Genomic DNA, 25,786 nt, shown 5'->3' with positions numbered 1-25,786 from the left:
CTATAATTCAACAAAATTATTTTTATTTTTTAACATGTTATGTAGCCTTAATTTCGATAAACACCTATGATCAAGCAACTGTTTAGAAAAACATCTTCAAAATAAAAATGCACAGATGAATTGTGCAAAATAGGATAAGGAAGAAAAAGGTCCATTTAATAGTCACATGTTATTTTGTTCGTTGAATGAACCAAATGACTCAAAAAAAGATTTGTTCATTTTGATGAACGAGTTCGAACGGGAGAGTCGAGCAAGGCGAGCATGCGTTCTTATAAAACTTAAACTTTTGTATTTATTTTTTAAATGACTGATTGCTCCGCTAGATAAGACCATTATTCATCGTCTGGTGTCGTTTAAAGCCCTTTGAAGCTGCACTGAAACTCTCATTTGGACCTTGAACCGTTTGGTACCCAGTGGAGAAAATTCCTGGAATGTTTTCATCAAAAACATGAATTTCTTTTCAACTGAAGAAAGAAAGACATGGACATCTTGGCTGATATGGTGGTGAGTAAATTATCAGCAAAAGTTCCTTTAAAGGAATAGTTCACCCAAAAAATGAAAGATTACCCCATAATTTTCTCACTCTCAAGTCATCCTAGGTATATATGACATTCTTCTTTCAGACGAATACAATCTTTCAAGATTTATACAATCTTTCAAGTCCATCCATCCTTCATAAAAGTGCTCCACACGGCTCCAGTGTTAAAGGCCTCCTGAAGCAAAGCGATGAGTTTATGCCAGAAAAATATTCATATTTAACACGTTACAAAGTAAAATTCTAGCTTCTGGCCATAGGCAGTCTACTGACGCAACTTGTGATGTAGCGCGTCACAGCGTAGAGTAAATAACAGTAAGTTGTGCTTTAGACTTAAGTGAAATCTGTACGGTTAAGGTTTTAAATATGGATACTTTTCTTACACAAACGCATCGCTTCAGAAGGCCTTTATTAAACCTCCGGAGCTGTGTGGAGCTCTTTTATGATGGATGGATGCACTTTTATACGGACTTCAAAGCAAAAACTGACATGACTGCACTCCGATTGTATTCGTCTGACAGAAGAATGCCATATACATCTAGAATGACTTGAGGGTGAGTAAACCATGGGCTAATTTTCATTTTTGGGTGAACTATCCCTTTAAAGTCAAAAATAGAAGAAAACAAAACCAAGACTAACATGGCTAAGAACCATTACTACATACTCAACTGAAACATGTCCAGTAGTTCTAAATCTGATGATCTGCCAACTCAAATCTTCCAACACACTACCACTGCACCGCAAATTATCAGTTAAAGACATTTTACAGGATAAAACAAAAAACAAAAACAACTGCTTTAACCAAAAACTTGTATAGCTGTGCAGGATAACAGATTTTGATGCATACATTATTCAAATGCGTCATAATGGCTGTACACATTTGAAATTTACTTGGTCAGTATCACTTTGCTTTGGAATTCTACTTTATTTGATGCCTAGAGTGACTGGGCCTAGTTAGTCTTTGATTCTTAAACTAGTAAAGCACTGAGAATAGAGCTAAAACCAGCTCAAGTTTATCTGCGTTAGGGACTGTGTGAGTCAAAGGATAGCAAGGCTTCAAAGATCTGTGAGCATCTCAGCAGAATTTCAACTCTCCCAACATCAAAAGAGCCTAAAGCTGGTCACTAAGCAGCAGGCTATTCTGCAAAAACCTGAGTTTTATGGATTGTTTTGGAAACTGGCCAGACATTTTGGAGATTTGGGCTCTTCAATCCCTCGCCTTAAGTAATGGCAACAAAACCACTGCAGCCTGCATCTCTCCCCCATTTCATTGCCTTTTTGATTTTGTACAGCTGCAGCAAAGCGTACATGCCACCAAGATAAGTGAGCCAAAAGAAGGAGAGATCAAAATAAGTTCACCAGCTCACATAAAAGAAAGAACAGAAAAAAGTTTGCAGAGCTGTGCACAGAGGCCTTGTTAGAGATCCAGCAGCAGAGTGCAGACTGCTGAATGAGCAACATGACATGCCAGAGCTACATGTGAGACTTCACCTCAGGCTACCAACAAGGAAGCCATCAGGTGGAGGGAATGGAAGAAAAGAATCTGACATTTCCAGAGGAGCAAGAAACACCCTGAGAACCCAGAGAGATTTTCATCTGATCTGCATGCCGTCTCATGACTTCACAGACCAAATATCACCTGACATCCACACTGCCATATGTGTTCAACTATGAGCTAATCGACAGAACAGACAGAAATGCAAACAAGTGAGAAATGAAGTCTAGTATCAAGTGACTCTTACCTTGATATGTCTCCCCAGTACCATTCTGCTTCGTGCAATGAGCCGCTGGCGGCTTCTTTCACACCGTTGCCGTTTACGGGTGTCATGGGTTTTGTAGGCTTGGGAGGAAGTGCTGCAGAAGAAATGAGAGAGATGTATCTTAGAGGAAAATCTTGTCATAATCAATCCTTAAGATAAGAATAAGATCAAAAAGTTGTGACCTAACAGATGAAAAGTCTGTGCTAAAGTATGGCTGTCCTTAGTTCATTGGGTTGAACACAAAAAAATGAATCCCCATTAATAAGTTTGTACAACCAAAAAAACCCAAATTGGAGCAAAACGGTAATACAATAATCCTAGTCTCACTCTTTATCCAAAATTTTGCCACAGAGTACACAAAAAACAGACTACTTCATTGAACCACTCAATATTCCCATAGAATGCCTTTAATTCTCATTAACATTATCTGCAGTAGGACAAGTTTGTTTCGGAAAACGCGATCATTTCCACTGAAAACGCAAAAGATCAGTTTTCACGGAAAATGCAACAACATCATATTCCATTAGGCCCATACGAAAGTATAAACAAAAAACAAATGACCTTCTTAGCCAGTGGTGCATTTGTACTACTCACTGAATCTATAGTAAACAGGTTCCTCTCCTTTTGAGTGAAATGCTTCTTTGTTGACTGCAAAAGCAAACAGCTGCCGCAACAGCACGCTGGAAAGCTAACGCTGATGTTGCTCTTGCTATCTTGTGGGTCAGGCGTCACCAGAATGTGCTGCTCAGCCACGCAGTGCATCAAGATGCCCTCACTCAGAAATATTGCTGAAAGTATGTGCTGTGCAACATCTTCACAGAATACTTTCTCACATCTAGGCTAATCTCCTGATGTAAATCTTTCAACCTTAGTAAGTTTAGTTTTGGCTCCAAGTTAAATAAAGAAAGCCAATAATGCAAAACTGGATGAACCTAATGGATTTCTTTGAGAACTAAATCTGTTCTAAAGGTGCTTGCGTGTTTTTTGTGCACAAGTGCTACAGTGAAACCTGCAAATGCTCAGCCAGGTGCAGCTGGCAAAGGCTTACTAGCTTGAGACAAAAAAAAAGAAAGGCTGCAAGTCTGTCTAAAATGCACAAAGAAGCAGTGTTCAAGACCTGCATCTACCGCCAAGCCAAACTAACCTCCCCCTGACCTAGTTGAAACTTGCAACAGTGGCCTTGAAACAGCAATGCACCACTCTCTTCTCAATTCACAGGTTTATTCAGGAGGATTTTAAGTGAAACCAAAGACATAATTTAAAATACTAGTTGACTGCTTAAGGAAGACATGGCTCATGAAGAATATTCCCATGATAAATTTAAATATGGTCACATCATTATAACAGTCAACTTTCTGTTAAGAGTCACCCACCTGTCATTGGCCTGGCACAGACAAGGCTGCGTGAGAGCGGGTGTATATCTATGCCAGGACAGGGGAGGGGTCTATTCCATTTAGCAAAACGGAAAGGCACGGAGCAAGAGAACCTACGGATGTCATAAAAGTCAGAGCAGATTCTAGAATTCCCTGGGGCCTTCTAGCTGAGGAAACTTCTATCTGGCATGTGAATGAAAAGAGGCAAGACTTAAGTCCAATAGACCGGAGGTGAGTCACAGATATAAAAGCCCACAGGGACATGCAACACACACTCCAGCAAATTAATGAATCACTACTGCTGGCACAATGTGGAATGACCCACTGCTCTGCACATAACTGGCCCCTTCTATAAAGAAAAAGAAAAAAAAAATAATATATGAGAAATAAAATCGTTAAAGATCAGAGAGAGAGAAAAAGTTCTCCTTTATCCGAAAAGTTCTCCTTTAAGATTCATTACTTCATAACATTTGCAGAGTGAAGTTCTTTATAGTATCCCCCCCCCCAAAGTTTCAGTCGACGAAGAAAGAGGGGTTTGTATGGTTTTCTTTGAGAGCATCATTAATTAAAAGCAGTGGAGGTTTATGGAGTAAGAGAGCATAAGTGTAGTCAAGAGTTAAAGTAGACACTGTGTAAACTCCTCCCTCCATTGGCCCACAGGAAACACCTTAGTCTGGTGGGGTGAGGAGCTTTAACCAGTCAAAGCAAAGCCAGCTCAACAGACACATCCCCACCCAAACTCTGCTCCTGCAGGTGTGCACACAAACACACCATTCCTACATTTCAGTTGGTCTGCGAAGAGATTGGCCAAATGCCTTGATAGAAAAAGTGAGAACTATTTTTGGAAGCTAAAAAAAAACATGGCGTAACAAAATCTCACCGTATGTTAGGGGATCGTTTGTGCAGCATAGCATCTTATAAACAGTCATTTGACAATCTATAACCTTCTGTTCCCTCTACACCAACACAACAATAATCACCATATTAATATTACATTTGCAAATACACACGTGGCTCTCCTTCTCCATTCTCTAATGTAATTTAGAGAAACAATAAACTGAGATTCAATATCTCACTATTGAAGACTAACGTGTGAGCTGAAGCACAAACATTTCTATGAATATGTCTGAAGTGTATGTCTGCCTTAGGTTTATATAATTAATTTCGTCACAAAGCTCCTTTCAGGGATACAGTGACCAGAACGGGAAGTGACCCCTCTTTTTCTCGTTCACTTTCTGCAAAAGCCAAAAGGCAGGTGCACAAGCCCGTCTGAAACCTCAAATTCATGCCTACCAGTTTTCTCACTGTCAGCTCTTTCCGCAAGTGTGTGACCATCTTTGTACTACACACACATCTTTGTGAGCTACTGTTGGTGTGTGAGCATGAAAGAAAACATGGCAAATGGAATAAAGAAAGCAAGACAAAAGACAGATGTGGCTAGGTGATCTTATTATGGCAGCCACCTCATGTGTGTTAGTGTCAGAGATATCATAACTGCAGGGCACAAACTGGAAAGCCCACATACTCGCAGCTTGCAGTCGTTTTTTAGAGCTACCATTCACCAATCCAAACAAGTTACGATCATGATTTACGGCAAAACTGAACAAAGGGGTCAATTTAAATGACAAAGGCTTAAGTATTTCTTTCAAATTTATATAAGATTAAACTAGCCCATCATGCTTCACTATGAATGCAAAACAAACTTGGTTAAACAGTTTTTTTTAATCATTTTATTTTCTAAACTTGTAATGAAAGATGAAAATGCCAATGTGCGAAAAAGAATGTGACCAGGACAGAGGATGGAAAGGATGAGAAAGAAGGAGGGGGAGTGAGTGGCAATGCAACGCTGCGGAAGTCTGAACAAAGAAAACTATACATCCATAGGTGAAACCTATGGCAATCGACGACGAGCAATCCATTGTTTAGGACACAAACATAAATGGCAACGTGCGGCTCAAAACATCATCTCAGGGGGTCATTGTACTGCAGTTGTGTTTTTTGCACAGAAACAAAAATATACATTCAAACTTCTGGTTCTACAGGTGACATCTGATGGAGCAACCGTACCCAAACTTTGAAAGAACACAAACATGGATTGACAGCACCACACACATAAACAGTTTAGTTTGGTAATTGTACATACAAATTAAGGGGTACATTAGCATGATAAAAGAAGTGTGGCAGAGAGTGATGACAGTGCCACTGAAGAGAGCAGCAGGCGTGGGCTGCCACGTCCCGATCCAAGGGGGAATGAATTAAAAGTGTCACCAAGCACATGGGTGGTTTAAATAGTCCGTCGGGTACGCTTTGTGCACATATTATGATCCGCTAATTCTGTTCATTCCTAATAAATAACTAAAAGACAATCCCTGCAGTTGAACTCTTATAACAACCTAACACAAAAAAAAACACAAAACATGAAAATGGAGTACAGCTATCAAGGATGACACGTTATGGAAAAAGCATAATTCTTATGTTAATTCATGTTGACAAAAGCACATTTCCATTCATGCAAGATCCAGGACACTTCCCACACAATAGAACAAACACTAATTGTCATTGCGCTCCCCTGACAGTCTGTTCAGAGCATGAACAGACAGAAAAAAAAAAGAGAGACAAAAGCAAAGACAGCGAGTGTGAAAAAGCAGAAGAAAAGAAGAATGGTGTCTCCCTTACCGTCCTCCTCGGGATCCTTTTTGAGCTGCATGTATACAGCCTGCACTCAGCTGTCTGTGACACAAGTCCTCTTATTCTCTCTCTCCCTCTCCCTCTCCCCCACTCGCGCTCTCTCTCCACCCTCGCACTGCCTTTCAGACTAAAGCCAGAGGGAAAATCCCTGCTCCTAAATTCAGATGCTGCTCTCAATGAAGAAATCGGCAGCAGCCAATGAGAAAGCAGGAGGGGAGGTGGACAGGACACAACCATATGAGATGGAGAAAGAGAGAGCGAAAGCTCTAGGGAATGATATAGGAAGGAGGGGGGTGGGAGAGCACTCCTCCCAGAGAAAGACAAGGCAAAGACGCTAACACACGCTGAAACGAACAGGAAATATGACACATACACTGAACCACTTCACGGCTGCATCGTTTCAAACATCAGATTAAAAATATTTTTTTAGTGCATGTTATATGTGAATGTATGCATGCATCTGTATAATTTTTCATTATGACTACATAAAAATATATACAGATAGAGAATTGTTTTCACATTCTGCTCCACTCTAATCATATATACAATATATATATATATATATATATATATATATATATATATATATATATATATATGTACACACACACACACACACACACACACACACATATATATATATATATATATATATTACACACACACACACATATATATAGATATTTTATGTGCATGCATGTAAAGAGAAAGAGAAACTCTATTTTATGTACACTTTTATGAATGAACAGGCTCAAATAAATGCAGGACTGAACCAGCTGAAACAGCACAGAACAAAGAAAGAACCATGTATCAACAGAGATACGGTGACATTTCCATCCCTTATGTCATACGAATGCCATTAAGGGATGTCAGAAGCTGACTTTCCCTTTGGTGTCGCTGCACTTTTGTTGTCCACCCAGAGCACACGGCTCCGCTAGCCTTTATTACACTCACACATCACTGGCCCTAAGAGACAGGGGCCAACTTTCCCCTGGGGGCAGCATGGCACCTGTGCTCAGTGGATACTGCAACGGAACAAAGCAGTTGCTTGCTTGTTTGCAGACGCACGCACATAACTGGGCTCTACCTCTGAGCCTTCCACATCTCAATTCAGCTGTAATAAATATTCTACTGAACATCTGCAGGGGAACTATGTCCCGTTTCTTTCCCACTCTTACTTATATATCCATCTTCTCCCGGGCCATGCGATTTTAGAGTCCTGAAGTGCTTCTGTAACGGCGTCTCAGAGATGAAGAGCCGCGAGTTGAGGAAGAAGCAGATAACAAGTCAATGAGGGGCTATTGACAGTACACGGGGACATACGGACTGATAGAAATAAGGAGAGATCTGATAAACCTGTGTTCAGTGGCACAGAATGAAAGATAAGATTAATGTGTGGGTTGATCACACAGTGCTGTGCTCATTCATCCCCATGGCAGAGCAATCGAAGGGCTATTCAACCCACAATCCTGCTTGCCAGACCTGTTCAGTTCACCACAGCTCATTTTCTATGAAATGAGAAGGTTAGAACAGAGCGTTAGGCTTTGTTCCTTTGAACAGCGCAGAGAATGTTGTAAAAAAAAAAAAAAGAAAAAAAAAAAGATAAATTCTGCTCACTGTTGGAATTAGGCTGCATTTGGACCAAGACACAGTTAACTGCATGTGGGTAAAGACAGCACCATGTTCACAATCAAACTACAAATGTTACACATGAACAGACGGTTAAGAAAAAAAATCCACAAAATGTGTTTTGTGCTTTTAAATCTAATGCAGCCTACCTTAAAACCATTCACAATGGTCTCACGGAAGTACAACCTCATGCAAAATCTTCGTCTCTTTTTCCCATTCCCATTTCACGCCTCCAAAGTGTCATCCGTCTCTTTATTGCAGGAATTAACGACGCGAATTAACGACCCATTGTCAATTATGCCTGTGACTTCTGAATAGGATCCAGTTTCCAGTCTATGACATCATTGTTAATGGCAATAAAATGGTGTCAGCGCTTAACAAATGACACATGAATGGCACTGGCTGTGAATAAGAAAGGCCGAACACCAAAACTAACAATCAGAAAGCGAGAAAACTTATTCCAAAAGATCCCCTAAAAAGCTTCCACAAGGACTCTGTATATAATTCTGTAACTTCACTGGTCTAAGCCCCTCTCTGCTTTAAAGGCTGGGGAGAAGAGCACAGAAAAATCCTGTATAACACCAATTAAGGTGACAAACAAATTCAGAGAATGCATTTCGATCTCTCCACATTTTGCATATCAATGCAATTTATGGTGAGCCATGCAAAACGTACAAATCTCCTGAGGAAAAACTGACAGCCTATAGCAGGACCTGTAACACAATCTCTCTATAAACATCTCATTTAACCATTTACGTGGCTAAATCATCTACAGAACCAATATTACTGGATATACAGAGAGCTTTACACAAGTTCTAGGGATAACAGTTCTTTAAACTAAAAGGAGAATCTGGAGATATGCAAAATGACGACAGTCATCATTCACTACTTTTCATTGCATGAAAAGAAAAAAAGTTAATGGGGACTGAAACTCATTCTCATTCCTTATTTTGTGCTCTACTTAAAAAAAGCAAAAGATTTGAAACAACAAGTGTGGAAAAAAAATGATAGAACTTTCGTATTCAGATGAAATGTTATTTAAAAATAAATGTATAGAGGGATGTTCACTGTTGCAGGGAGACCGATTTAATATGGCCTCCTTGTCTGAATGAGAATTCGTTTATCGTGCATTTAAAACGCACACGCCAATGGTAATTCATATCCTCAAATCGCAAATACGATTAAGACACAATCTGAGAACCTGACAAGGAAACAACGGTTTTAAGATGGCGAAATTGTTCTTTGTGGAAGAACTAGCAGCTAGTGGGGATTGTAAATGTCAGCCATACACGACTCATTTTACATAACATTAAAATATAATACAAAAATGAAGAGATGCAAGCTCCAATTGTCTAAGCAGATAGACGAGTGAAATGTCAGATAATTTGAGTATGTTACATACGCTAAACAACATTCATTTATGGAACACAAAAGGAGAAACGCAGAATGACATCCAAGTCACCATTCATTTTCGCTGTATGGTAAAAGATACAATGAAATTAAATGGTGACTGAGGCTGTCAGTACCAAACATTTCCTTTTGTGCTTCATGGAGGAAAACGTCTTATAGGTTTGTAACAATATCAGAGTGAGGAAATACGATTTTACATTATTGGAGTGAACCAAGCGTGCTGTTAGTTTAACTTAATTATGCTATATCTGTACCTGGCGGCTGGTCCATTTCAATGTAAAATATTAATTCAGTGGAATAGGGCATCATCACGTCCCTCCAGTCGTCATCTTCTTTCTCCGTAGTCCACACTGTATTGTACATGTTCTGAGTCCTCTGGTGATCGACTAGGTTCTCATAAAATCAAATTTTCAACACGAATGAAGGAAACATAAAAAGCTCTTCTGACTGAACGGAGAGCTCAACTTTTACAGTCTGAATGCCTGCTTCAGAGTAACTGCGTGTCATGAAAGCTGTCAAAGCACCAGGCTTCACTCATCCAATATCACTTGATATAGCATTTTGTTTTATAAAAGACCTCTTTACAGTCCGACAGAACAGAAAGTAGATACCAGCTCTACAATCCACTCCGTCCTACCATGACGAAACGGTAGTCTTCTTTTCAATCAGCTCACCGGGTCTACCGGCCCTTTCACTTCATGAGGAAGAGTCCATTCGTTGCAAACACAGCATGGGGGGAACCGGTTCAAACGGAAACGAGTGGAGCAAATTACTCTCCTCGTGCTTACGTTTTAATGGGTAATTAATATGAAAAATCATTAAAAACACGAAAAGAAGTTCGAGTTTATAATTATTTTTCCTCATTTCGAAGTTTGTAACGGTGTCGTTTCATTCACAAGTGACATCATTTTTTGGAACCCCTTCTCCGGTACGAAATGGACTCTCCTCAAAACGAATCACTGGCACTGTAGGTGCTGTGGAGCACGCACACTCCAGATTTGGGAGCCAATCAGAATGCGCTTCTCTTCCAACTAGTTGCCAAAGTCAGAGTTTGTACATTATTTGCAGCCGCCTATTTCTCGTGATCCAATGAACTTGTTCAAAGAGCGGAAGTCGACATCCTATTGGTCGAACCGTTACTATGAGGCGCAAAACTGATGGAGAGAACGGTTGCTGGAGGAAGTAAAGATTTTGATATTATTAGGCTTTAATATGCCTATGTAAAATATAGCAGCGTGTTTATTAGAGATATTGACACCGTGCACAGGTGAAACAACAGTCATGTGTTTGGAAATACAAACTGGAATAAATCTTTTTGACTTTGTATTTTTGATTAATAAAATAAAATAAAATTCTAACAATAAATAAAAACAACTAACCAAATATTTTTTTTTCAGTCAGACACAAACACAGTTGTGTATATATGTTTTGATTTATCACTCACTCCTAATACATTTAAAATATGCAATATTAAGAATAAAAGTGAACTTCCTCCAGACATGCAAAATGTAACCTGAATATTTTTACTAATTGTTGCCTTTGGGTAAGGATGTTTACTTCTGGATGTAAATATCATCAATGTTTGGTGGTCTGCTTTAGGAACAATTATTTTGGGGGTAGCAATCTGCCGACCCCCGCCCCTGTTCACATATGTGTGATCTATCCATCAAAAAGAATGAGAGAATGCCTCTCTATGGCCAGAGTGGAAAAAAAGGATCACAATGTTTGCATCTCTTTAATGAAGGACAGAGAGGGCCCTCCAGATGGCTCGTGCCTGACAAAGGCTGTCCTTGTCAACTATGTCAAACTTGCTTAATTGTCACTGTCCATGATTCAGTTCAGTATGAGCAGATGGATCCAAAACAATGACAAGCAACCGAAAAGCCACAGTAATCCATAAAACTGTGGGAAAATATTAATCATTTACACCTAATGCATAATAAACGAGTAATAAATGCCAGTACTATTTAAATTACATCCATACCAGCTGTAAATTTAAAGGGTTAGTTCACCCAAAAATGGGGTGAACACGGCTTGACAACAGAACCGGAAGAGAATAGCCTACAATGCTGAATAAAGTCATAGTTTTTGTTATTTTTGGACCAAAATGTATTTTCGATGCTTGAAAACATTCTAACTAACCCACTGGTGTCACATGGACTACTTTGAAAATGTCTTTATTTCCTTTCTGGACAAGGACAGTATACCGTGTATATATTTTGGAGGGATAGAAAGCTCTCAGACTAAGTAAATCTAAAATATCTTATAATCTGTTCCGAATATGAACGGAGGTCATACTGGCTTGGAACAACATGAGGGTAATTCTTTAATGGCATAATTTTCATTTTTTGGGTGAACTAACTCTTTAAGACTGATGCATTTATTTGAGGTCACTCTGTTTCAGAGACTGCAATGTCTGGTTTGGATTAAAGTGTATTGCTATCTGCCTCTGCAACACCAGAGAAAGACACTCGTGACCATGCGGATTTGAGTGTCAGAAAAGTGTGTATGCCTTAGAAAATTTAATACACAACCAACTGCGGCTTGCTATTGCCTCCCTTATTGGACAGTGAGCTAAACACTAACAGTGTTTCTATGGTATGTCTGCAGACTGCAGGGGATTCAGATTTAGCTGGTCCAATGTGTGAGTTACAAAGGAAAAGAAATAGCCAACTATGTGCACTGCAACTTTAATTAATTACTTATGAACTTAGACATGGTGAATGGCAACATAAAATCAAATGTTTGATAAGTCCTAAAGTATTAATTAAATTGCATTAAAGTAAAATTCACACACATAAAAAATGATACAATACTGAGTTTCCTTCATTAGGCCTACCTGGTTTCAATACATTTGAAAGTGTAGACCGAGAGCATTTGATTGGACAAACAGGACTATCTTTGTAGTGTAGGATGAGTCATCAATATTTGTCCATTTTGCATTTGTGCTAAAAGTTTATTTTGTCACTGTTTATGATTAGAATCCCATATACAGTAGTTTGCTTCAAAGTTAACACATGGATTAGATGCCAAATAACTCAAAATTTACTTATTTGTTTTAAAAGCTTGGCTTGGTTTCTAATGCCAAAAGTTCAGGTATTTAGCTTTTGTAATTCGATTTACCAGAAGGATTTATTACTTCTAACTCTTTTCTCTGATTACTTAGTAGAAATGATTTTCCACATGTAGGTTTGTGCATGTGATCCTAAAGGCAGGCATGACTAGCAGAAAGATATTCTAATCTGCCTGACTACAAGACCCAACTAAACAATGCCAAATCCCGATGAAAGAATGAAGCAAAAATGAAAAGCTAGAGGAGTTGTAAAGCTATATCGATGACCTGGAGATTTGAGGATGGTGAACTGAAGGACATTTTGACGACATGCTGAAATAAAAGGGCCTGCTTGCTGAGGGACAATAATATGACTGTGCGGTGTCTGTATTGACTAGCTTTGAGCATATCATATTTTATCTGTGACTGTAACAACTAGAGTGGAAAGTACATTTTCAGTTCAGATGCAAATAGACGGCTTCTTTGTTCCATATTTAACACAGACATAAGGGCGGCACTGGAGAGGCACACAATACCCATAGCTGTTGTGACCACTGGTGTGCATTATACATTATTCATAAAGGAGATGAAAGCAGCAATATCATTGTTCCACAGCTGATATCATGGAGGGGAAATTAATTTCAATCCACTGTAAATTACACACAGTGAGAGCGATCACCTTTTTAGTTTTTTTTTTTTCTGCTGAGCTCATGAGAATCAGGCGGCTCTCTCTCACTGTCTCTCTGAATAAGCCATAAGCCAACTGAAAGAAAAGAGAAGAAAACAACTAGAGATGTTTCTTTAAAGGAATAGCTCATCTAAAAATGAAAATTCTGTCATTTACTCCCTCGCGTCATTCCAAACCCCGCTATGACTTTAGTTCTTCCATTGATTGAACACAAAAAGAGTTATAGTGGTCACTCTTTTCCATGCAGTTAGTCTCCATGGGAACTGAAGCTTTCAAAAATAATGAAAAAGTACAATTAAATTATCATTAAAGTGGTCCAGGATATTATGATAATTTCAGATCTTGCGTTCCACACACGAAAAAAGGAGCAACATGATGGTGAGCAACAAGCAAAATTTCATTCGGTGAACTATCCTTTTAGTGCTGCAGTCCGCAATGATAAATATAGACTAAATATGAGTAATTCACAAAGCTCATTACCGTCCGGACGCACATTACAGACACTGTAGTTCTTTATTATCGGATACACCTTCAAGCATGACTAGATATCAGTCTCTTTTATCCACAAGGATGCACTAATGGGCGCACTCTTCAGAAGGAGTCATGTGTCTTGGATGATGTAAGCTAAACGATTAGGCATACTGTCTGGTATTTGTTCTCCGCTTTTCCTCATGCTGATTTGGAAGGATTCTCAGGGGTCCATATATGCATAAATCACTAGTATGGCTGTGCACGCACATGTGCAACAGAAAGGCCCAAAAATGACAACGAAGTGTTAATGACTCTGCAAAAAAAGAGCAGCACACACCACCCAGCCCTCTGGCTTATTAGCTAGTAAAGGCAGAGGCAGCCTCGCTCGGTCTCCATTTCTGGGTGGCAGGCAGTCTGCGCTCCTGTGATGTCATCCTGCAATGTGAGCATCCCACTTGGACTGATGCAATACTCCGGTGACACTCGGTAACAAGCAGCCTGCGTCTGCCAATCCCCGCCCCCATGCCCTCTTCCTCTGTCTCATTGTCTTTCTCTGTCACTCTCCACCTCATGGCCACTCTTTCTAGAGTCTTCTCAAGTTTTAATCAGCCTCTCTTTCACCTTTCTACCTTTCTCTCTCTCCTCTGTCTACTTTTCTTGTCATCCCTTTCTTTCCACACGCCTACTCCCCCAGCTATCCTTCTCTCTGAACGGCCCTCTGGTTGTCATGGTATCAGGCACCATTGCTCAGCATTCTCCAGTTTAGCAGATAAAGGATGGGCTGTTTAACTCTTACCCGCCTGAGCCAGAGCGGTTTGCAAGACACAAAGATAGTATATCGTATCATCAGGCATAATCCACATACCCTAGACAAATTAAAAGCTATGATGATGATTAAAGGGAAACTATGCAAGAATTCGGTTATTGTCAAACAGCGACCCCTAGAGTCGCTGTGGAGTACTTGTTTTTAACGTTACCATCGTAAATACCACTCACGCAGAGCATGACGTGTTACATAGTATACAATAGTACGTTTATTTAATTTGTCGTTTAATCAGATCTAATATATGTTGTTAGTGGTAAGAATTTTCACGTGATTAAATACATAGATCTGACTATTACTGAACTTTTGCCAAGCGTGTTAGAGGTTCTGGGTTCTAATCCGCACTAAGTAGTATAGTTTATTTATACCGACTGTTCACGACTGAGACTGACTGAGACGGCCGTTTAAATAATAATAATAATAATAATACTACATCACACTTGTATAGCGCTTTTTTGGACACTCAAAGACGCTTCACATGGGACAAAGACAAAATAAAGCAAAAAAATAAAATAAAATAAATAAATAAATAAATAAATAAAGGTGTTCTAAGGAAATGCTAGTTTGAACAGGTGGGTTTTGAGTGCTGTTTTGAAATTTGATAGTGAAACAGAGTTTCTAATGGATGTAGGGAGTGAGTTCCAAAGGGTGGGGGCAGCAATGGCAAAAGATCGATCCCCCAATGTCCGGCGATTTGTGCGGGTGATCTGAGTGAGGCGGTTTGTGCCATATGAGCGCAGGTGACGGGTGGGTTGGTGCTGTACCAGGAGTTCAGTGAGGTAGGACAGGGCCAGGCTATGGAGGGACTTGTAGGTGAGGAGGAGGAGCTTATATTAAATACGATAGCGTACAGGAAGCCAGTGGAGCTGCTGAAGAACCGGGATAATGTGTTCCTTGGTGTGGGTGAGCAAGCGGGCGGCTGGGTTCTGGATGTATTGTAGCTTTTGTAATTGATTAGTAGGTAGTCCATAGAGAAGGCTATTGCAGTAGTCGAGTTTTGAAGTTATGAAGGCATGGATGAGGATTTCAGCTGTTGACAGGGTTAGGGAGGGGCGAAGACGGGCGATGTTGCGGAGGTGGAAAAAGGATAGTTTAGTGACATGGTTGATGTGTGTTCGGTAAGAGAGGGTGGAGTCCATTATGATACCAAGGTTTCGAACGGAGTGGGAGGGGGATACAATATGTCCGTCGATAAGAAGACTGAAGTTCTGTAGTGTAGAAAGGAGTGATTTTGGGCCGGTGATAAGGAGTTCAGTTTTATTGCTGTTTAGTTTGAGAAAGTTATCGTCCTGCAGGTCTTTAAGTCAGAAATGCAATCAGTGATGGTGGAGAGGATAGCCGGGGTGATGGATTTGGTGGATATGTAGAGTTGGGTATCATCGGCGTAGCAATGAAAATGGAGTCCATGGTGACGGATGATCTTACCGAGGGGAAGCATATAGATGGTGAAGAGGAGGGGGCCAAGCACGGAACCTTGGGGAACACCATAGTTGGCAGGGGAGGTGTGGAAGTTGCAGTTATTAATAGAGACAAAATGGTGACGGGTAGGAGGTTAGCCAAAGAAGTGCTGTGCCAGAGACGCCAATAGATCTAAGCCGATGACTGAATGGTCAATAGAGTCAAATGCAGCGGAGAGGTCGAGGAGGAGGAGATATTGGTGGAGTTGTGTGATGACGGCACGTTCCAGAATTTTTGATAATAGTGGGAGATTGGAGATGGGTCTGAAGTTGTCCAGATTGTCAGGGTCCAGGCCAGGTTTTTTCAGGAGGGGTGTGATGGACGCAAGTTTTAGTGGGGATGGAACGGATCCAGACATGAAGGAAGTGTTAATGATGTTGGTGATAAGAGGGATGAGGATTGGTTGACAGGCTTTAAAGAGCTGTGAGGGGATCGGGTCAAGCTGGCAGTTGGAGAATTTCATAGTTGAAAGGAGTTTGGAGGTGTCAGAGGGAGACAGAGGAGAGAAAGAGGAAAAACTGTCAAGTGTGAGGGGAGTAAGTTGATGTTCAGGGAGGGGAGAAACGGAGGAAGTTGATGTTAATGAACAATGTATGGTATGGATTTTGGTATGGTAGGATGACAGGAATTTGTCTGTAGTGAAAGTGGAGGTTATACTATCCTTAGGTTTGGTCAGTTTTGCAAATGTGGAGAATAGGGTGCGAGCGTTGGAAGAATTTGAATGGATGAGTTGTGAATAGTAGTTAAACAGTTTAACCGTAAACAGTATACAGTAAACAGTATACGTTTAAACAGTATAAAACTAAATATCAGGGGTGATAAGATGAAAACACTCAACAAACAGAATATTAGAGTGTTCTTTTAAGTAAAATACGTTTATTCAAGAGTGCTATTAGTACTATTCTTGCTTGCTTTCCTTGATTTGCTTGATCACCCGTGGTAACAGTGCGATTGGGGGAAATGCGTAAAGCGGGTGGCTGGGCCAATTGAGGGCCAGCGTGTCCCTGTTCTTTGTGAAGAATATTGGACAGTGCACGTTCTCTGCTGATGCAAAGAGATCGCTGTCTGCTCTGCCAGACATGTCCCACAGTAACTGGACTGTCAATGGGTGCAGAGACCATTCCCCTGTAGGGACGTTGTCTCTGGGCACTCTGTCCAGGCCCACATTCCGGTGGCCCGGCATGTGCGTTGCTCTGAGCGAGGGCAGATTGGCCTGGGTCCATTCCAGGAGGCATTCTGCCAGAGCATGAAGGCACCCTGATCTGAGATCGCCATGGCGATTTATGTAAGACACTACCGCCATGTTGCCCTTGCGGACTAGAATATCATGGCCTTTTAAGAATGGTAGAAAACGCTCCAGGGCGTTCATCACCACTATAATTTCTAGAAAGTTTATGTGTAAATGCCTCTGCTCTGCTCTGTCACGAAAAATCACGCAATAAAACGAACCAGAAATGACGTGAAACAGCACGCGCGCCAATACCCAGCGAAGAAGAGAAGAACACGCCAATATGGATGTCAGACAGAAACTAGTGCTGCACACTGTTTGTGCGATGATTTGCTCTGAGAAAAAAAAATGCAAAAAAAGAAAAAATAAGATTTACCCGGTGACCTGATGATTGGCTGTAGCTCATGACATCACTGAGGTTGAGTCGCGTGACTGCTCTGGATATCTAGCATGCTAGATATTTTTCTGAGCTCAGCGACGCTTCTGCGAGCGTCTTCGCTGCGTTGTTGGCTCTTTCATACTAACAGATTGGCAAGTGTTCATCGCCCGCTAATCCCCCGCAATTTGCACGCGATAACACCCTGACCTGTCGGCGAGCTCAACGATTTGCAAATCGGGCTTAAAATCCTGTAGTGTGAACTTGGCTTAAGTCTGAACGGCAGGACAGTACTGATAAGTCTGAATAAGTGAATCGCAAGAAAGGCCTGTGGCGAGGGGTTATTTGAATCTGAAAATAGGCGTCTTTCAGATGCAGTGAAATAAACCAGTCCTTTGTGCAAGGATTTGTCTGGTCGTGAGCATTTTGAATGATTACACTATTTCGGCAGGACATGACGCACAAGGGTGCCCGCACCCTCATTGGTGCTTATGTCATGACAAGTACACCGATAGGTTGCAGCATTTTTCACAGAGTGACCAATAGGTGCACAAGCTGCCTTGCAAAAATGTATTTTATAAAAAATTAAAGGATAATTTTTGGCTTCAGTATTCTCGAGAAAAAGGGATTGTCCCGTAGCGTAAACTAGCTTACGCAACACGAGAGTATTCTCATAAGAGAACTACTTAACTAGTTTACTGAGAATATACATCAAAGTGTACTTTCATAAACTAAATAATGTGCTACAAGTATTTGATTGGAAAACTATCACTATACCTGTAAGTTTTCTTGAAGAATAGTTGCAGTACAAATGAAAAACTTAGATGTAAATTAGCTGTGTACTCAAAGTTGCAATTCGCCTAGCAGCAGCGTTTTAAAACAATGCAATAAACAAGGCCATTGTTTTCTGGTACGACACAGGAGAAACCTTAACAGAGATCTTTGCATTCTGTCATGAGACAAAAGTGGCTGAACAAGGTCTGCAATGAAACGGTGTCAACTTGAGAAGCAAATAAATTAACCCTTTGCCAAAATGGCAAGGCTGTAGTTGGAATCCAAGTAATGAATGGACTCCATCAAAAGATTAGAGGCTGAACCTGGGTGTGCCTCTTCAGAGGTGGATTGAGGTCTAGAAAGATGAAAAATCCTTTCTGTTGCCTTATAGTGTCTACAGTACATCATTCTACTAGCTCATACTTTTGTCATTTTCCAAGCAATTCTGAAACAAGCTTTGTAAGCCACTCTGGATAAAAAAATGTTTTGAGAATGAAAAATGGACAGGAAAAAAATCTTCAATGATGGCTTTAATTTCAAAAGAACACGCAAATCTTTAATAACTGTTGGCCGCACATTTCTTCAGAGGAAAAGAAGGGGTTACCCTATAACACTTGTATTAACAACTTCACTGCGTTTATATCTAGTAAATCCATATTTTTATATTTAGAGCCATGTCTACGAGGCATGAAAATGTGTGACTTAACTGCAAGAAAACAAACAAACAAACAAATAATTCAGTAAAAATCTGATTCATAAATGTCGATTAAATTTGGTATAGCAAATTTTGATAGCACTGAATTGTTTTTATTTTGGTGTGAAATATTGTGTGTCCAAGTTATAATGCATCCTTCTGTTGATTCAAAAAGGGGAGTCTCATTTGCATCTTTCCATTCTTAGTTTGGATGCAATTCAAATGCCTAGCAACACAACCGTGGGAGTTGAAGGCAATCAGCACAGCAGTTGATACATTGATATGCGTGTGTCACTGATTTCAGTCTTCTATCAAGGGATGAAACAGACATCAGGTGCTGGTTATAATTATAACTAAGATCCAGGGGGAGAGAAGGATAGATGGATAGTTTGTTCACTTTAGCAAGAAATCTCATTGGAACTGAAGTTTATCAGAAAAATTAATTACGCACACAACTTGTTACAATCAACGGACACGTTAAAACCCTAGATAAGGGTCGGGGTCCTGAAATTATGTAATCCCACTAGATTCACACTTAATACAATAACACACTTCAAAAGAAATGGAAGAGATAACTTATAAACAAAAGTTTAAGAGATCAAAGTTTCAATAGTACAATGGATCACAGAATGTTCCATTCTATTTGCTGCACTATAAAAGTATGAAAATACAGAGAATGGGAGTAAAGTTGTTGTGTCATGGTGTATGTGTGTGTATGTACTGTATATATATATGTATTGATATACAGTTTATTAATAAATATATTAACACATATATTTATGTGTTTATATTAACACATGTATTAAATATAAAAAAAAAATATATATATATTATATTAACACATATATTAAATATAAAAAGAAAAAAAAAGTCCAGGAAAAAACAGGGATGATGAATAACAAGGATAACAGAAGAATGTAGAAAACGCCAAACGTCACAAATCCTGTTAGTTAAGTGAAAGTTATGTCACACTGAATATTTATTAATAAAAATAGGGTGGAAAAACATAACAAGTATACTAAGTCTAAACTATAAAAGCGAAAATATTTAACTCATCAAAACAACATGGAAAGGGCCAGAAGCATAAATATATTTGTATGGGAGACAAGGCATTATATAAAACTTTAGCTTTGATCATGAATTTTAATTATACAACATGAAGTTTGCCCAGTAGCCATAGATGGTTGGCAGAAATGCAGACTCTGGTAAAGACAGGTGCAATCCAAGGATAGAGGCTTACAATATGCACATATGGTAACCAAGACAATCATTTGGCACTTGCTTTGTCTTAAAGCAGCAGGTTTTTATTTCCTTTAATTAAAATATAATGGTTATTTTTCCAAAAGTGGGTGGTTGATTTGTTAATTTTATTTAATTTTTTTTTTTAACTTACTAAAGTACAAAGAAAAGTTTTCCAATGTTTTCAATGACCAACATGATTGTATTTTGTAAATATGAACTAATTTTGATTTTGTGGCTACAACACCCCCCAAAAAAGTTGGGACAGAGACATATTTACCACTATGTCACACCACCTTTCCTTTTAATTACACTTTTTAATCAATTGGGAGTTGAGGACACTAATTGTTGGAGTTTTACTGGTGGAATATTTGCCCAATCTCGTCTGATACAAGACAGTAGTCTGTGGTCATCATTGCCTACATTTTGGGGGGGTGTTGCAGCCATCAAAATCAAAATTTGTTCATATTTACAAAATACAATTATGTTGGTCAGTGAAAACATTGGAAAACGTTTCTTTGCACTTTTTGTCAGCTATTTTAAGGTTAAATAGACTGAACAAATCACATATTCTTGATTTTACAGCATTTTACAAAATGTCCCAATTTTTCTGATTTGGAGTTGTATTTGTTCTCCAGGTCCAGAAAAGCAGAGTGATTTACTTGTGATCGCTATTGAATGAAAAAAAAGGGAATGGAGGAAGACAAATAACAGAATGAAAGGTTCGCTTTTGTGCATGGACAGATTTATTCTGGTCAAAAGACAAGCAGTCCATGCATCTTACTGAGTACAAATGACATTATGTGTCTAAAATTGAAAAAAGCATGCTAATATGCTTCGCCATTATTCACAAACACAGAGCATCTGTGAGACATTTTGGTGAATGTTCCCAAACCAGCTGTGGGAACTCTTGCATTCACCTCACATGGATTCGTAATTAGAGGTACATGATATCAGATTTATGTCTGCATTTAATCAAATTGTGTTTTTTTTTATGAGATGGGAAATGTGAAGTGTAACTTCATCCATAATGCCTGGGCATGAATCCATATGGGGAGTAAACTGAATAAAATACCCTATTGACACAGACACACACAAAAAATATAAAAGATAGTGAGAAAATGACATACATGAAACATGTTACAACTTTCTTTTTAAGTTGTTTTTAACAAGCGTAGTAGGACAAGATATGCTTCAAGCACTATAGGCTTCCTATCAAAGTGTTGTTTCAAGAGTCAATTTGGTTTGACCTCTCAGTCTTTTTTTCTGTTGAGAGTTACAGGGTACTGTGTCTGGTGCAATGACATCACCTCAGAGCATGACAACTGACACCGCAGCTCTCATTGACCCAGTGCACTCTCGGCTTTGTTGACTGGGCAGCCAATCATTAGAGCACATCGTCAATTATTCAAGGTTCTGCCATGTCACTTACCCTCCCTGATGAAGATAAATTGGACCGTGGATATATGGTACAAGATGACACTGGGGTCTGCCGAGGTCTGACATCAAGTGCTAAAGAGATGTACTCATGCGCTGAGAATTTTTAAGTGTCCTCTGTGATTTGACAATAAAGAAAATCCAAGCATGATACACTATGATATATACAGCACTTGGACCTGTGCAAATAAACCAACCAACCAACCAACCAACCAACCAACCAACAAGCCTCGTGAAGTACAGGGTCTGGCATTTACACGTGGAACCATCATGAAAACCATCATGTAAATAATTTTGAAAAAAATCTGCATAAATATCTGCTAGAGTATCTGGGCTATGATTATCCTGGTTTAAGCATGATGCATAAAAAATATATCAGTCAGACAGAGCAGATCACAAACCAGATGGCCTCTCACATCTCAGCCACAATCAAATAATCCTGAAAAATTTGAGAGTTTTCACAAAAATAATAAAAATCATTAAAAAATAAGATGCGTCTCTCTCACTAATATGCAAATCAGCATATTCGATTGATTTTTGAAGGATCATGTGAGACACAGCATTTGTTTATGATTTAAATATTTCAATGCATAAAACGTTATTAAACCTTATTTTAAACTGTATAGATGGAAGCATAATAGAATTAATTCCATTTGGGGTCTTTGTGAACCTAGACAACTGTGAACTAAATAATATCAAAATAATACACCATAAGACAGATAGATAATTAGGAAATGTTGCAAGGGAGAAATTGAGACAGAAGGATCACTAAAGATCCGAGGGTGTATGCGTAAGCTTGGGTGTTCAGGCTTTAGCCATAATGGGATTAATGGAGGAAAATCTGTGTGAATTAATCTGGCCTAACGAAGAGGGAAGCTGAAAGATGTACTGTACTCCTTATCCAGCTGCCAGCTGATTGCAGCACTTTTCAATTCACTGAACTCTTCCAATGGGTGAGGAATAGAGAGTCAGGAACCACCAGTCAACTTGTTACAGTATGTGTGGGATATTTTAGTTTTATTCAACTAAACTAACTCAAATATGGAATTGATTGGCAACGACTCAAATGACTGCACATTTTCATAGTAGCCTAACTATGGGCAAATTTATACATTTTTTGTCTGCATTTCAATTAAATAAATTCAGAATATGACCCACTTTGTCAGAGCAATCTGTTGTTTGTGGGTCACAAATTGTAAGTTCTGTATGCCTTATTATTTCTATTTGCATTTCTATTTGCAAGTTTTCCAACAAGTATCATGATTAAATGGTGTATAACTTTGAATCTAAAATGTATAATAATAATAATAATAATAATAATAATAATAATAATAATAATAATAATAATAATAATAATAATAAAAAAACATACCACTCCTAAACATTAAAGCCATGCTTGCAAATATCTGCATGATCCTCTTGTGTGTTAACATTCTTAATTCTGAATAAGGCTAGAATTGGTTTGAAATTGATATTTAAATCTGGAGCTCGCCGATACGATAAGGGGGATGATATTTCCTACACAATAACACACAGAGCCAGTTAACCAATCACAGCACATTTCGTATCACGGAAGGAGGGGCTTTATCGAAATCAAGCATGAAAGCACACCCCAAAACTTACCGGTAAATCAAGACTTTGTAAAAAAGGCATATTAGGATTGCTTTAAAACATAGACAAAAATTAAGTTTCAACCAATAGTTTGGAAATGCACAGCTTTTTCAGTTGCTGTGGCATTAACTGAACTAATTATATACATTTCCCCTCCATTTTATCATTTTGCTTTAACACTGAAAATGATCTGGGTCATGCTCTTCCTTTGGCTACATACATATGTTTATGCATGTATGACTGGACACAAAAATACCACACCCTACCTTGGGGGATCTCGTCTGGTGAGATGGCCTATGGTGTCATCTGCTCTCTGCCCAGTGGGTAGGAACAACCAGCATCTGCTGCATGGTAAACATTCACATGCACACTCATGCACAAAAGTACGTACACATGCACACACTCCAACACACTGCTGAGAACACACCTTTCAACTCAAACCCCAATGTTTGGTTCCAAACCATCCTTTTAACAGTTTTCTAATCAGCCCAGGTGAAAAGTATAAATCCTGTCAAAGATATAGTTCTCAAATGTTGAATAATTTAACTTTGTAATTTAACTTGGTTCATTAAAACCTAATATTTAAATATGTAACTTCACAGTAGTTTACCGTTTTTTTTACAGCTTGAAAAGGATCTAAGTTTTCTCTTTTTTTGTCAACTTTTTTGTAGTTGAACCATTTCAAATTATGAGTAGCTTCAAAGTTGCTTTACCTCCACTGTTTTATACAGTAAATTGAGGGTCTAAAAAGCTGATTATGATGTACATAAATCAAAGCAGTGTTGGGAAAAGTTAATTTTAAAAGTATTTTTATTTTTATTTTATTTTTACAAAATTGCAACTTTTTATGGAAAGTAATGCATTATGTTACTTTTGCATTTCTTTTTATCTTCTGGGCCGGGCTTTCTTTTTTTTTTTTTTCTTGTTTTTTTTGTTTAAATGTTTTTATAACAAAACAAGTTCTATTTTTGGCAAATGTAAAGGCCCTATCACACCAAAAGTAAAATGAATAAGCCTCAAGTAGGTGCAAATTCACATCTGTATGGTTAATAAAGTGAGATTAAATACATAAATTATATGTATTATATTTTATTCTGAGTTTGATTTCACAGTTTTGAGGAATACTGAATCTGTTTTTGTGCAAGTGAGATGAGTAAATGCTAAGATTTAGTCTAGAACTAAAATAACCATCATGTTTACTAGGCGTATTCAACGTCTCTGCACTTACTCCTGAATTAGGTGTCAGTCGAAAAATGGGAAAACAAAGTAACTTGCATTACTTATTCTAAAAATTAAATCAGATGTTTTGTTGTAAATTTAAAAGTAATGCGTTACTTAACTAGTTACTTGATAAAAGTAATAATACTTGCTTTACTTGTAAAGCAGTACCCCCAATAAGGCCTTCTTAGTCCAGCTGGGAAGCCACTTAACGTTTGTTGTGCCCCCTTTGTTCGCGTGCAAGTCAATACATGTGCGTTGTGTGTTGGAGTGCTTGACATCTGCATGTCAACGGACTCTTTTAACACTTAGCAAGGACATGTGGCCCATGTGTTGCATGTGTAAGATGCAAAATCAGACGCAATACATTTTCTTTATATAATGGTCTCTTTGCCCTTTGTATCTCTCACCCGCATTTGAACACCAAATAACAGACTGATTGTTTGTTAATATGTCAACACGTGACTGATTATCTGGATAATTAACTGTGACTGAAGTGATAAGTATGCATAAATGTTTAAATAAATGTTGATTCTATTATGTACAGTTAAAGAAAAACAGGTACTAGTATACAAACGTCTTGATATATGTTGTAGACTACACTGTGTGAACATATAAACTCACTTGATTCCATTGTTGAAGTGATCAATACATTTTATTACATCATCTCTGTAACTGCCACTGCATAGTGCAAAGGGTAAAATATTTTTAATTTTTTTCAATACCATTTAGCCTCAGTATAAATCTCTATATAGCTGTTATTAATACATATATACCAGACTTGTCTGTTAATACAATACAATATCAGTGGCCTACTATCAATGGCCTATATGTCAATGGCCTACCAAAAAAAAAAAAAAAAAAAAAAAAATCTGAAAGTTTGTCTTCCTTCAGCACAGTTTTAAGAATGGTCTACTTTTAACTTAGATATAAAATTCAACACCTGGTTTAGATTATGGTACAGATCATGGAACAAGTGTGATTTCCAAGTGCTTACAAAGCAAGAGGAAGAGGCTGCCATGGAGAGTACCTGGCAGGAGAAAAGGGACTTGAAGATCACCACTGACAAATAGCATTGGCGCAGAGCAGACATCTGGAGAGATGCTGTCCTGAAACTTAAACAAGGACCAGAACACTAACGCTTCCTTTTACAGTACAGTACTTACAGTGTACTTACCTAGAAAGTACTGGCTAATATAAGGTAAGTACATGGAGCAGGGTTAGGTTTAGGGGTAGGTTCAAGGTTAGTTATTACCCATTAATTGTAGTTACTAAAATAAGTACATAGTATTTACATGGGTAACTGTACTGTAAAAGAAAGC

The 25,786-nt window shown here is 38.7% G+C and overlaps 1 protein-coding gene across 3 annotated transcripts in view; it reads right to left on the bottom strand.

Annotated features, from left to right (window-relative positions):
- Nucleotides 1–25,786, bottom strand: part of pik3r3b (phosphoinositide-3-kinase, regulatory subunit 3b (gamma)) — a 171,961-nt gene that overhangs the window by 8,108 nt on the left and 138,067 nt on the right. Inside the window, exons 1-2 of one of the 3 annotated variants that reach the window (XM_089134224.1) lie at nt 9,650–10,072; nt 2,278–2,389 (exon numbers count right to left, since the gene is read on the bottom strand). In XM_089134224.1, coding sequence (XP_088990350.1) covers nt 2,278–2,389; nt 9,650–9,758 — 221 coding nt within the window. In that variant the 5' untranslated portion in view covers nt 9,759–10,072. Of the gene's footprint in view, nt 1–2,277; nt 2,390–6,344; nt 6,483–9,649; nt 10,073–25,786 lie in introns of those variants that run through there. The other 2 variants (XM_089134225.1, XM_039647714.2) reach the window with 2 other exon arrangements.

The sequence above is a fragment of the Pimephales promelas genome, chromosome 8, assembly GCF_988280905.1.
Source record: "Pimephales promelas chromosome 8, fPimPro1.hap1.1, whole genome shotgun sequence".
Classification (NCBI taxonomy): Eukaryota; Metazoa; Chordata; class Actinopteri; order Cypriniformes; family Leuciscidae; genus Pimephales; species Pimephales promelas.
The sequence above is the reverse complement of the archived record's forward strand: the minus strand, read 5'-3'. Positions and strand labels throughout refer to the sequence as shown.